Genomic DNA, 14,265 nt, shown 5'->3' on the forward strand with positions numbered 1-14,265 from the left:
CCCTGAAAATATATGTATCGCCATCTTTCGGCCACAAGGTAAAGGGCTGTGATTAATTTGTGAAAAGTAAAATTAAAGAACTATCACAATGAAAAATAAAATAAAATAAAATAAAATAAAATAGGCCAATATAATTCTGATTTTTGATGTAGGCCACTTCACTTTGTAAGATAATCCTTCATCAAATGTCTTTTATTTGATTATTTGAAGGTTGAGAAATTTATTTAATGACCATTAAGGCTAATCTTAAAAAAGACCAGAATGTTATGTTATGTTATGTTATATTATGTTATGTTATGTTCAATATTCCATTCATATATATATATATATATATATATATATATATATATATATATATATAGTAGGGGTAGAATTGTCTTCCTCAAAACACCCCTAAAAGTTATCAGATTCACAGAGGTATAAAAACAGGTTTGCAACAGAGTTGACAAAAAGGCTAATAATTGTATGAATATCTTATTCTCATCTATTATGTTCTATTCTATTCTATTCTATTCTAGGATATTTTAGTAAAATATATTTTCAAACACATCTGCAATTTCACATAGTTGTTGTGCACACTGTAGCCTATCATAAGTATTGTAGATAGGCCTATACTTTATGATCCAGTCATATATAAGCAACCTTGGATTTATTAATTCAAAATAGCCAAAATGAAAATCACTTGGTGATTAATTGTCAGTGTATGATGGTGCAGTTATCTGATTGGATTAAGAAAATCAAAGACCTCTCCCAGTTTTCATGAGAGCACTTAGCACATGGCTGAACCATTCACAGTTTGATCACTGGTTTAAAGAGATCAAACACATGCTGTGAACAGAAATCCTACATGTACTGATCCACTGAAATCGACACAGATTTTTATGTTCAACAGTTGTTTTATGCCAAGGTAACTCTCCGAATCTGTTTGGAGAGTAACCTTGGCATAAAAAAATATTCTTATCAAAGCAGGAGGATAACCAGAGGCAGCTGATGTAGCTCTGTCTGTGTAAAAAAATAAACTAAAATAAAATGTTGCTTGTATCCAATGAGAGAATGGTCAGACTGTATTTTTTTTTTTTTTTTGGAGACTTCGAGAAAATAATTTTTGAAATGACTGTCAGTAGTTTTAACTTCTAGAACAGCATCACACAAACTTAAAACTATATGATCCTTTACAATGTACAAATGTCTTACTGTTTTCCAATTTTCTGTATCATGTCATGTAATAATGTAATTTACATTTATACCACAGATTTTGTATATTTTCAATGGTGTGTTATGCAGGATTTTTTCCATAACAGGTGATGGCGCCATAACGCAGATTTCAGTTTGCTAGATACTTGAGGCTTGGTTGAAAGGCCACTATAACTATCTAATAAGATATATTTAAAAAAGAAAAAAAAAAGACCAACAGTGTATCAGATGCTGCATTTTGTAAATCCATTTTAAGACATTTTGTGAAAAGCTAAGTCAAAAACAAAAATAAAGGGGGAAAAAGGGAACTCTGTATCATAAAAGCATCTTTAATTGGATTTGTTTTAAATTTACATATACAAATAACAAAGAAAAAACAGAAACAGTCAGAACAATGTACAATATCACAAAAATATTAAAACCATAAGTGTGATTTCTCAAAACAAACAACAACACAGCACAGTGTGACTCTTCAGTAACTGGACACACTTAACGTAGTCCACCCTATATTTAGCAGACTTTCACTGTGACTGTGACTATCAGTGATGAAACAAAACATTTGATTTCAGCAGGGCTTTATCTACAGACCATAAGACAATGTGTGACATTCTCTATGTGCTTCCAACAGAACATTTTCATTGTATTAACACAGAAGTTGTTTACTTGAATAGCTTAGTCTAGAAAATGTGACTGCTGAAAACATTTGCCCTTATAGTTATTATTTGTGCAAAAAAAAAAGCTTGTACATTGCTGCAGGCAGTGAATGGGTTTACATTTCTTTGTATGTGTGCACAAATATTAAATATAAATTCATTAAAAGCACCAGTGTTAAGTATGATACATGCATTAAAGTGCATTAAATAATGCAGTTTAGAGTCCAGACCGCATGTGTTTCACACAGTAGGCTGTTGGTACTGTAGCAAAGGTTTGGTAACATTCATGGAGAAACACTGTCCTTACACAGAGAGTAAAGTGTTAAATCAGTGAGTGACATTCAGCAGTAGAAAGGGAGAGGAAAGCTTAAATGTGACCCTGTTAATCAACTGGATATTAGAATTACAAGGTTTGGTAACCACTGGCTCTTATGTCTGGAGCCATTTCAGTCATGTCTTTAGGGTAATGTATAATAGAGCCGACAACACCTGCAAAGGAATCAAAACAGAAAAGATTAAGCCAGAAAAAAAGCTCACGTAAAAAAAAAAGTATATTCTGATTCACTGTTTAGGATTACAGGATATCACTCTTAATACAATTCATCAAGGGACTGTACTTTATTTATCAGAGCAAAAGGGTGTTGCTTTTAAAAAAAAAAAAATCTTTGCCCTTCCCAAACCTACAAATATTTTCACTGAGCCTTACTTAGTCACTGGAGAAATGCATGACCCTCCCTCTAACATAAATAGCCTTCTTGTTTTTATACTATACCAAAGAGAGATTTGGAGCCAATGCAACAAGCAAACAGCACAGGAGGTTTAGTTATCACCAAATCAAAACAGCTAATTTCTTAAGAAAAATGCTCAAGTGATTACTGCCATACAGGAGTGATGAATTAATTTCTTTTGTTTGTTTGTTGTTGTTTTTTAAAGGATATGTTTAGTGCAAAGGATTTATTTCTAGCACAAGACAAAAATATGATAATCTCAGTTTTTACAGTTTCTGGCAATGCTGCAATTTTTGTGAATTTTAAAGATAGTATGTAATTCAAACCCTCTAAGTGGGATTTAGAGTTCAGAGGGTATTTCAAATAAAGACAAAACACAACTATTTAATGTTGTATGTCTCTCCCCTCAGCCAAAATAAAAGACGGAAGTCGCTCCCAAAGACTGTATGAATTATCAACATAACTACCGTGATATCACTTATTGGTTTGCGGACAGACATTTTACAGCCTTGAATTTAGCCTTTTGGTCATCGCCATCCTGTTTTTGTTTGGTTTTTTTTCCCCTTTTCTTTTTTTTTGGTTTTTTGGAGTCAGTAGTGACCATATCTTGAGGAAAGGATGGAGCAGCAAGATCACAATGGGTGGATATGACTGTTTATTTTGGCTGTCATTAATCACTTCTACACATGCTCTATGGGCCAGTAGATCCAGGTATTTTACACTTTTCTAAACCCAGAAAAAGAGTTTTCTCGTTTTGGGCATTTTAACATGGCCGTCTCTGGGGGTTTACTCTGTTTCTGAGCCAGCCTCAAGTGGCCATTCAATGAACTACAGTTTCTGGCACTTATGCATTGGTCTTATTTTTCAGCCTCAGAGGTTTCCTGCTTGGTCACTCCCTAGTGCTTAAGAGATTATTTGACATGCCTCCCCCATTTTACACCACCTCCTTCCCTCTCTTAAATAAACAGTCACTAACTGAAACTATCACCTCTGTGTTACCGCCTGACCTGCTGACTGCAGTCATATCCAGTCATGATAAAAGTGAGCTCATACTGCACACACAGCATCACTGAGTGAATCAGGATCCACTAAAGAAAATGGCCATCCAAAGTGTTTGAGGTTTTGAGTTCATTTAATTTTTAACTCTCTATCAATGTTCTCCAAAGACTGTTAACTAGAAAGCCTGCAGTTACTTAAGAGGATACAGGGATTATTGTTTTCTTACCTCCAGGGTGCCTCGAACCTAGGCAGAGAGTGTGAGAAAGACAAAACACATGACTATGCTTTATATTTTCCCTGTGAGCATGTGAGACTCCATACCATGTGACAGGAGATGGTTTAAATAAAGCCAAGTTATGCAGCATTTTATGAGGGTGAATAAGATAATAAATTAAAGCAAACATAGATATCAAATTATTTTCACTGCTGCCAATGTGCATTGCATCATTTTGCTGTGTTACTGAGGCTGCTTTTGAGTATGTTACTGTGATTAAAGGCTTTGCAACTTGTTTTGTTATCATCCAAATGGAAAGTAAAACTCTTATTTACTCACCACTGTTTTTGGAGAGGAGGAGGTTGATTATAACTAGTCCTGTAAGCGCCAGGAGTGCCAAGATTGGGATCAGGAACTGAGGCAAAGGAATCCCTGGACCTAGAAAACAAATACAACTGTAACCCGACTGCATGTCAGAGGAACTGGCCACTGTAAAATGCGTGTTGTATTTGGAGGTGGATTATTGCAATCACAGGGACAAACTGATTTTTTACTCTCTCATTTTTAGCATTGTGTCATATGACTTGCAGTCAAATGGCATCAGCTGCCTTCACCACCAGCAGCATCCAGACAATCCACCATCCATCCATTATTTCTAATACAGTGATTAATTCCATCTATTATCCCAAACACTGTTGTGATACGAGTAAATTAATGAAAAATATAGATTGGGTCCTGCCTGACAATAAAGCTGCACCTGATCATTCTCGTCATAGACCGAGTGCCTTTAATGTATCAATGATTTAATACTACCAGTTTTGCACTTATTTACACTGGAGTTTTTAATAAGAGCATCAAGTGAAGGCTAAAATCAAAATGTAATTAAGGAGGGAATTACTGTATATTGTTCTTCATTGATTCATTATTGTGTGTGTCCAAGACAAGTGACTATGGGAACGACAGTTTTAAAACTGGTGCAGTATTGAGCGATAGGGCTGCAGCAGGCAGCAGTGAAACAGGCTGCCACCACTAGGTTATATCCACCCTATCAATTTACATCGACTGAAAGTGCTTTATTTTGCCGCTGACAGGCTCAGATTGTTAATCTGAGTTTCTGACAGCCTTAAGAAGAGAGAAGAGAGAAATAAAACTACAGCTTTAGACAGACTAACAAACACTGTTTACCCGAGTGCTGTTGAGCAGTTGAATCATTCACTACACAATCATGATTGATTCAAAGCAACATCGCCCCACTACACTGCCCACCCCCCATCACCAGCACGTCTCTCTCCAAATCTCTCTTGCATTTCCACCTTTGCCCTCCCTCAACAACTTCTCAAGAGTTCCGAATGAGACTTTAGCGATATTTGGACACAAAAACGACAGAAAAAAGCAAAAGGTAAGGAAATGTCTAGTTTCTATGCAGGGTCCTTTCTATAATGTTGTTGGACACTCATAACAATCTGAGCCTGTCAGAGGCAAAAACAAAAACAGGCACTTTTAATGGTTACATTGCAGCCTGTTTTGCAACTGCAGCAATCTTTCTCAATACTGGACTTTTTCTTTTGGTATATTTTCATTAGTCACTGCATAAAATTGCATTAACAATGGTTATTGTTAAAGGCGTACCTTCTGGTTGACATGCATCAGCTAGGTTCTACAACTCTTAAAGTCTGATGACATTTCCAAAATTTTTTCTCAAAAGCCAGAGAGAAACATGAACCTGACTGCTGTGCAGAAAGCCTCAGCTCTTTCATCAGTTTGATGCATCCTTCCTGAAGGCGGGTCCTCTCCATCTTTGTGTGCTGCGCTTCCTGGTCCCACAACACTTTAAAGTCCAGTGCTTGCGGTACGTAGGCTGTCCACGTGTCAGTGTGGTCCACAGTCAGATAGACGTTCCCATCGAAGAACACACGGTCGGTCCAGTGCAGCTGGGATCCCTCCAGTATGCATTCACGGGAACGAAGGACAGTGTGGTTTCCTGGTGAGGAAGATAAAGTTGTTAACAAACATTTCACTGAGTGTGAAATTTGATCCCAGCTGAAGTTCTGATGACGTAAAATTTCACAATCGTTATGTTAATTGCTAGTAAATGATCATTTTCTTACTGAATACTGACGTCTGGTTGATCCTGATAAGAGTCGGAAGCAGTGGATCAGCTGACATGGTTTGGATAATGCTGTCAGCTTCCTGGCTTTTGTCAGTGAGAGAGACTCCATTGAGAAGGACCTGCTGCACGACCTGCTGAGCACCCACCACTCCAAACTGCTGCACCTGCACGATGACGGTATCTAATGGAGGCAATCGATCAAAAGAAGAGAAATCCAAATATTACAGCAGCTTTCATGAAAAGGAATGGGAGATGCAAAATGGGCTAAATGTCACTTTTGCAGAAAATACTAAAATCGATAAGTAAAAGTAGTAATATTGCTTTGCCACAATGTTATGTCACCCACTGATGAATAATCCTGCAATTAATGTTCTATCTTACTAAAAACAAAAGCACTTTTCTGATCAATGGTGAATGACATTGTGTTGAAAATAATAGTATAATAATAATAGTTGTTGCTCCAAGTGGCATTAGGTACAACCAGTTTAAATATTTGGTAGCTATCACAATGTATTTCACATATTTTGAGTTCCTACACATTTTACAGCTGAATTTTCAAAATGTTTCTATAATGTTTTTACCTCATTTCCATGGCTTTATGTAGTTTAAAATGGGTGGGAATATATCGTTATACAGTCATACCTCATTATGCACACACTTCCAAGGCATCTGCAGATATGCTAAATACTTGCGTTTGAAAATTTTACTATACTATAAAGATATTTCTGCCGTCTATTAGATTTTTCTGCTGCCAAATAACCAGACTGGCACATACCTTCACTTCACAAAATTACAAACCCCTTTGCCCCTTTTAGAGGGGATAGAGAGGGGGGATGACATGCAGCAAACAGCCAAAATGGGCTAAATGTCACTCTCACGTTTATCTCTTATTAAACGTCTGTTTAATAAGAGATAAACATTCAGCAGTAGAAGGAGATAAAACACAGCCAGAGCCGAGAGATGACCGAGTCTGCACTATAATCACGCCAGCATAGGCCTGTGGTGCACCAAGTAGGTGGACTCTGCGCGTCATTTGTCAGCCATCATTTCTGGCTGATCAGCCAGATCTGCCTCTAAATTTGAGTGGCGTATACGTCACCACAACCAAGAGTAGATTGAGTAGACAGAAATCACAATTGTCTTTCAGATTGAGATAAAATCATAATGTAAACGTCACTGTCCATGCAGGCAAGTATTTGTCAACTAGGAAAGCTGCCGTGGCTTTTGCCCTGTAGGCTAAAATTGTTGTTTGTTTGGTCAGCTGACCACCGCTTCTCCTGCTGGAGCACCAACATACACTGTCGAGTCTGTCCACGAGAAAGGAAAATCGGGGTTCCGAAAAGAGAAAAGAAAGGAAAAGTAAGCAAACTGACTATGTAGGGAAAAAAGGTGTGTGAGACTGACATGGATCAAGAACGAAAGGGCTGGGGGCCCACAGAGATGGCATATGAATATAGGACCCAGAATTTGGTGATTCGTCCCTGGGGGGAATAAAATACTAGTCCAGCAACACAATAACCATGGCTTTATAAATAACCACACAGTGGGACCAACACCACTTTGACAGTGTCAACAAACACTAAGCGCTACATTTCACTGACAGGATATATGGTAGGGGTACTATATTGACATTGTGCATATGATATGATGAAGTTAGTTGTACAATAACCTATAGTCCTGTAAAAAGTAGAGCATAAAAGGCGCAAGGAACTATACATTATTGACCAGAGTAAGGGGGTAGCTGCAATGTGATTTTGTATTTTTTTAAAGATATTATGACCCTCTCAAGAGCTACAAATATTTTTCCTCAAGCCCTCCTGAGTGACTGGGGGGAAATGCATGACCCTCCTTTAACAATAAATAAATGTATTTTACAGTTTCTGGTTCCTGAATTGGTAAACAATTGATAAAAATGACATAACATCCTATCATTCTCTGTAGCCATTCTGTGCACTAACATGCTCTCTGTGCAATACAAACAGGTGATTATACACCATTTCAAAGTATTCATTCGCCCTTTATTTATCATATGTGTGCCTCATATTTTATTGGTTTGCGTCTTTGTTTATAATACTTGCAGTTTCAGAAGTAGCACTTTTAAATGTTGTTATATTCCTACAATGACAATAAAGTGTTTCTATTCCATGATAAAAAATGTTATTTTGAGGACTTTTACAGAAAACATGCTTTTCAAGCCCACTTCTGGGTTTTGGAGTTCTGGGGGAAATTAATATAAATACAAAATACACATCTAAAGTTTAATGTCCCTCACCTAAACCATATTTTTTTACTTAAAAAACAAACAAACAATTATAACTTCATCCTTTGTGCTTAGAAAATTATATTCAGTGCCTCTCCCTTTTAGCACCACCTCCTCACCTCTCATAAATAACGAACCGTCCCCAAAGATAAAAAGTATGAATCTGAATGACTGAATTCAGCAACCAATACAGACAGACTGTGTTACTGCGTGTAGCCTAATATTACGTGCTTGCGTACCCAAACAACTGTAAGCCACACAAACCAGTTTAGGGCTGACTTGACAATCAGTTTGTCAGATTTATGTGAAATTATTCTTATTCGGTGTCATCTATTAGCAAACCAGGAAAACTATGCAAAGAGAAAATCTGCTTACCTACAGGAACCGGAAGCCCCAGCGATAAATCGCACCAAATTAGCACAAAAATGCCAAGAAAATGCATTTCTGGCGTTACTTGTTCACGAATACAAAATCCAGCAATGTTCAAGGACGGACGCACGTCTCCAGAGTTATAAATAGCGAGGATTGTTTTAAGCCATTTAAGAGAAACCAGAGGAGCGATAAAACATCCTGAACGAGAGCCAAAACTTTGAGAAATACTTCAGCCTTTGGTCGGTCACAGACTACAGCACGACTCTCCTCCTCTGCGACGGCTTAGTCACTGCTGTTTCACAGTAGACAAACTTTTCTTTAAATGTACGCCAGTCTCGCGTCTGATTGGCTGATGAAGCTGGCACGTGAGCTGGGAGAGCCAGTATGACGAGCTGGTGCTGCTGGAGAAAGTGAGTTTAAAAACCAAGCAGCACCTGCAGTCAGTGATGATAAACTCAACCTGTCCTCCCTGACAAGTGTTATGAGTGCAGTAACCACGGCAACGATGAACCATTCACCATAGCAACAGGCAAGAGCAGCCCCAAGTTCAGGTGTCATGTCACTGCATTGGTGGACAGAGTCGGGGAGTAACGGGTTACATGTAGCTAGTTACAGTAATTACATTACAAAGTATCATTACTTTGTTACATTACGCTACAGTGCAAATTTGCACTGCTGCACTTCTTTAAAAATGTTGTATTTTACTATATATATATATATTTTTTTTTGCATTTTATACCCTATTTTTGGGTTGATGGCTTGATTTTTCTATTAATATTATTTCTCTGTGTTATGTTGCATCTCATGTCAAGCATTCTGTGCATTCTCTTTTTATCCTTTTTTTATTTTACTTTTATTATCAAATTTTTCTTATGTCTTCTATGTCTTTTCATGTGAAGCACTTGGTGCATGTAATTTCTTTGTTGTTAAGCATGTTGGGCTGCATTTCTTGCATGAAAGGTGCTATACAAATAAAAAATATTATTATTATTATTTGCACATAAATATTTGTGCACTAAAATACACTGTATAAGTGTCAGTGATGAAAGGCAATTAACCCTTAGGGACTGTTTGGTGCATTTTATACACTTTCTATTCTTCTACTTTTGATAATTTTGGCTGAGTTCATGCATATGGCACAAATTTTGGCAAGGTTGTGTATTTTTGTTTAATCTTGGAATTTCCAGCTCAGCTCGTACAATAAGTCTAAAATACACTGTGTAAAAAATTGTTACATACATTAATACAAAAAATATGCCATTGAAACCCATTCAAACTTGTGTTGTGCATAGAGTTATTCTGGGCTTCTGCCTTGGAATTTGCATTTATTTATTTATTTAATTTTTTAATTTTTTTCCACCTGATGACTTTATTTGACATTAATTTTACCATATTTGCCATGTGGAGAAAATGCTATTTCCACAGGGTGCATTGTCACAATCATTGTTGGTAATTATTTTGGTAAAGACCATGGTGGTGTTCTCTTTATACTGGCCACAGAGCAAGAAATGGTGTTTCTAAAGCCTTGTTGTTCTCTCTGGGTTGTCCATCAGGTTTGTCTGTAAACCAGTTTAACTCGCCAGGCTGTGGTCAGTCTTGAGTTAACGTCTGGTTTCTGGTCACTCACAAAACTCTCTCAGTAGGGGAGGAGGAACTGGGGCTCAATTTCAGTAAATCTGACAGTCAGAAGGTTAGGATGTAAGTTGCCATAGTAACTGACCAAGTGATAAACAAATTTGGACTTTCTAGTAAACAGTGTGCAGTGGACCCTACAATCTGTGCCAGGACAGACCTCCTCTGACAGTGATACAAGTCCATGTGTCTTTAATCTTAATCTGACTCTGCCTGTTTGTTAATTATTTCCTCTGGATTTTCACAATGATGAAAAACGTACCAAAATAAACCATCAAACACACAATAACTTTGTTTACATATTCGAAAAGGAGTAAAAAGAAGTACAAATTTATTTAATCCCAACCCTCTCTCAGCTTCCCTATTATATTAACTAATTTCCTTATTAAAAATGTAGACAATAACACATTCTGTGTTATTTATGTAGCTCTTGTCTGTCTAATCAACGATTCTGTCACCTGCAGCTTCCAAACATGTTTGGCCAGTTTTAGTTCATCATAAATAATCCTACATGTTGTCAGTTATTGTTCATTTTCATAGGTAAAAATTCTTACACTTATTGTTTGTGTTGCTTTTGTTGGTCTGATAATAAAATACATTTAGTCTATCTAAGTTTCCTGGTCTCATATCAGGTCAAGTATGAATTCTATGTCCCTATTTTATCAAATGATGCTCCATATAAAACGTTTATGTTATCAGAAACAAATGACGTAGGAGCATGTAATGATTAGATATGTTGAGCTGTCTATCTTCAGTGTGTGTGTGTGTGTGTGTGTGTGTGTGTGTGTGTGTGTTGTGTTGTGTTGTGCTGTGCTTTGCTGTTATGTTATGTTATGTTATGTTATGTTATGTTATGTTATGTTATGTTATGTTATGTTATGTTATGTTATGTTATGTTATGTTAATATACAGAGAAAATTATTATCATTTGGGTCTTAATTTTTTAACAATATCTTTATTCATTTTTGATTTTTCATGGCAAAACAATACACATAACATTCAATAGAAAATTCAGAAATAAACAACTCGGATTGGCTCACAGATACTAACATCTATAAAGGAAAGAGACTCAGGCACTACAGACTAAAACAAAAAGAAAGAAAAAAAGAAACTGTAATCCCCTACTACCTAAACTCTTAATGGAGATATCCACTATCCATCCAATATAGGACCTTGTCCCATTTGGCACACATCGTATTTTGGATGCAGGATACATGTCAAATAATCCAGATAAATATATTCAAGTGTGACCTTATTCCACTGTGTTTGAGCTGGTGCTCTGCCTGTTATTTTGCCATTTTGTAGAGTTTACCTTCAAATGTATTCACACTAAATCCATTTGATATACCAAGTAGCGTGTATATTTAACCAATTCTTAGGTCAGTGGCTAAAATTTATTTAATTTCTTGTCCTATAACATTTTAAATTAAGGCACAGAGGAGAGGAGTCCACATGAAACTTATGGCGCTGGGAGAGGATATATGAGCTCTGTGTTAAATCTTGAGTTGAAGAACTTTTCTTCTATTACAGACATTTGGGGTTTTTGCACTTTCCCAGGCATCATCCCATTTATCATCTGGAAATATTTATATTGAGCTCCTGACTCTGATTTAAGAACACACTGTAAAAAAAGTTCTGTAAAGACAACAGCGAAGTGCTGTGTAAAAACACGCCATCAAAAAACTGTAAATAGAAAGACAATAAAACAGTGTTCAGTTTACGGTAATATTATGTAAAGCACTCAACCAAACAAAACTGTTGATTTTATAGTAACAATATGTTGAAATAATGACATTTCCTTGTAGAATTTACAGATTATTGTAGTATAAACACAAGAAAATTGTAATACAAAAATAGTATGATTCAGTCAAAATTACAACATAACAGTGTTAAGGTAAGGGTTTTTTGTTAGGTAGATTTTTTTACAGAGAAAATTAATATGTTATGATTTACAGATAAATTTGTAGCCTAAAAATGTTTTACATTTGAATATACCTTAAACCTTAAACTTTTCTATTGATGTTCACTCTAAAAAATAAATAAAATGTTTTATGGCATAAATATTAGAACACTGAAAAAAAATTACCTGCCCGTAACAGCTATTTGAAATCAAAAGAAAAATAATACTGATTGTCTAATGTGTATATTTTTGATTATTTATTTATACTAAGGGTTTTTACACATAAGGGGACAGGTGAAAAATGCTGTAATTACAACAGTTCTACAGTTAAACTACAACAGTTTTATATTGTAAAATTTACAGTACATATTCACTCTATTTTCACATAATAATTCTGGTGACCACAGCTGCCAGGGTTTTTTTTTCTCTTTTTTTTCAGAAAAACAACAGAATATATATATATATAGTTTCTTTCTTTCTTTCTTTATTTATTTTTACAGTGTAGCATAGTGTCCTTTTTAGCATATTTTCTTATTTGCAAGTGACGGAAAATATCCTGTTTTAGAATATTGTATTGTATTTCCAATGTAGTGATTTAGACATTAATGTAAGTCCGTGTTTGAGCATATATTGTTGTCCCCAGACCTTTAAACTGAGGGCCTCAATCTTTTGCAGGCGGACTCCTAAAATGGAAGGTATGCAAGACGGATTGGAAGTGATTGTATAAACAGTCTGATGCAAGAGAGCAGGAGACTTCACAGAGAGAGGGGAGTTTAGGAGTCAGGCTACTTTATGTTTCATTTAATCCAATCTGGCTGGCTTTGCTGGGATGTATGTTACAATGAAATATAAAGGTTAACGTAAAAAAGTACAGAGACCAGTAAAAGTAATAAAATTAAGAGAATTGGTAGAAAATAATGAATACGAGAATTATATTAATTAAAAGCCAGACTGAATAAATAGGTTTTCAGCTGTTGTTTAAAAATCTTGCCAACAACAAGCTGGTGCTGATTATACTGAGTGAGGAGAGGTAAGTGGTAACAAGTGTGTGAGTGACGATCGACGTCCAGGTGATTGCAGATGGAAAACGTGAGGATATGGAGCCAGGAAAGGGCTTCAGGGATATCTAGTGGCTGGATGGGAAATGGCAGGTGTTGGAAATAAAAGGGACAAGCATGGTCAGGCAGAATAAGCAGGGACTGGAGACGTGTGGAGGGGACCAGAGGAGCAGACCATGACATGATGTAGTTATCTATACAACAGTAAAACTGCAAATCATGCAGAATGGACCCATTCACAGTTTTACCTGTGTATAGATAATTACATCATAGGACTATTACTGCATTAACATGTAAACACATTTTACAAGGAACCACTGCTGTCAGAGTCAAACTTTTCCTCTGAAATTTAGCAAAGCAGAGGTACAAAATAGCACAAATTTCAAGATGGCATAATTCAGATTTTTATAAAAGTTCAGTACTTGATTGATGGAACTTATTTTTTTCCAAACAACAGTATAAATGGAAAGTTTTTGTACTTCACTCACTGGAGTATTTTCATTTTGTGTGCAATGTTAAACTTCTACCGCTATACTATAGTTCAGAGGAAAATATTGTCATTTTCACTCCACTGAAAGTTGTAGGTACTACATGGTAGAGGGTATATATATATATATATATATATATATATATATATATATATGTGTGTGTGTGTGTGTGTGTGTGATATCGGCTGCAGCTCAGATGTGGAATATCTATTGAATTAAATTATTAGGTTGTCATGAAGTAGGAGTTTGTAAGGCGTTGATCATATGAATCAGCTGTGTTGGAGCAGGGAGAGATCTAAAACATGCAGGACTAGTGGTACTCAAGAGGTTTGGGAGAGAATAGTAGTCATGATTTGTGCAGCTCCAACAAGAGTACACAGTGAAAATTGTGTTTTTATAACTATGTTGACATTATGGCACTTTTTACTAGTGTTTCATCTTTATCTGTCACAGACGTTAAAAAATAAATTCACCTTGGAACTAAAACCTCCGTTCCAGTATCAAAATAAAAGCCTTGTGACTCCATGAACCGAAGTCCGCTCTTAGTTAAGACAAGGCTTTTAACTATGATATATTTGCATGACCCCGTCGTTGACAATGCAATGGCTTTATGAGTGAGTGAAGTATCGGCTTTTAATTGTAAAAACACAATGCTGC

The 14,265-nt window shown here is 36.1% G+C and overlaps 1 protein-coding gene across 1 annotated transcript; it reads right to left on the reverse strand.

The window, feature by feature from the left end:
* Positions 1 to 1,503: 1,503 nt before the first annotated feature.
* On the reverse strand, positions 1,504 to 8,839 carry LOC121952026 (uncharacterized). The gene is made up of 6 exons (XM_042498537.2): positions 8,534 to 8,839; positions 5,897 to 6,079; positions 5,512 to 5,769; positions 4,128 to 4,226; positions 3,801 to 3,818; positions 1,504 to 2,336 (listed from the first exon to the last, which is right to left on the reverse strand). The coding sequence occupies exons 1-6, from the start codon at positions 8,598 to 8,600 to the stop codon at positions 2,251 to 2,253; spliced, it is 711 nt and encodes a 236-aa protein (XP_042354471.1). The 5' UTR covers positions 8,601 to 8,839; the 3' UTR covers positions 1,504 to 2,250.
* Positions 8,840 to 14,265: the final 5,426 nt, after the last annotated feature.

The sequence above is a fragment of the Plectropomus leopardus genome, chromosome 12 (assembly GCF_026936395.1).
Source record: "Plectropomus leopardus strain MGB_pleo_1.0 chromosome 12, ASM2693639v1, whole genome shotgun sequence".
Classification (NCBI taxonomy): Eukaryota; Metazoa; Chordata; class Actinopteri; order Perciformes; family Serranidae; genus Plectropomus; species Plectropomus leopardus.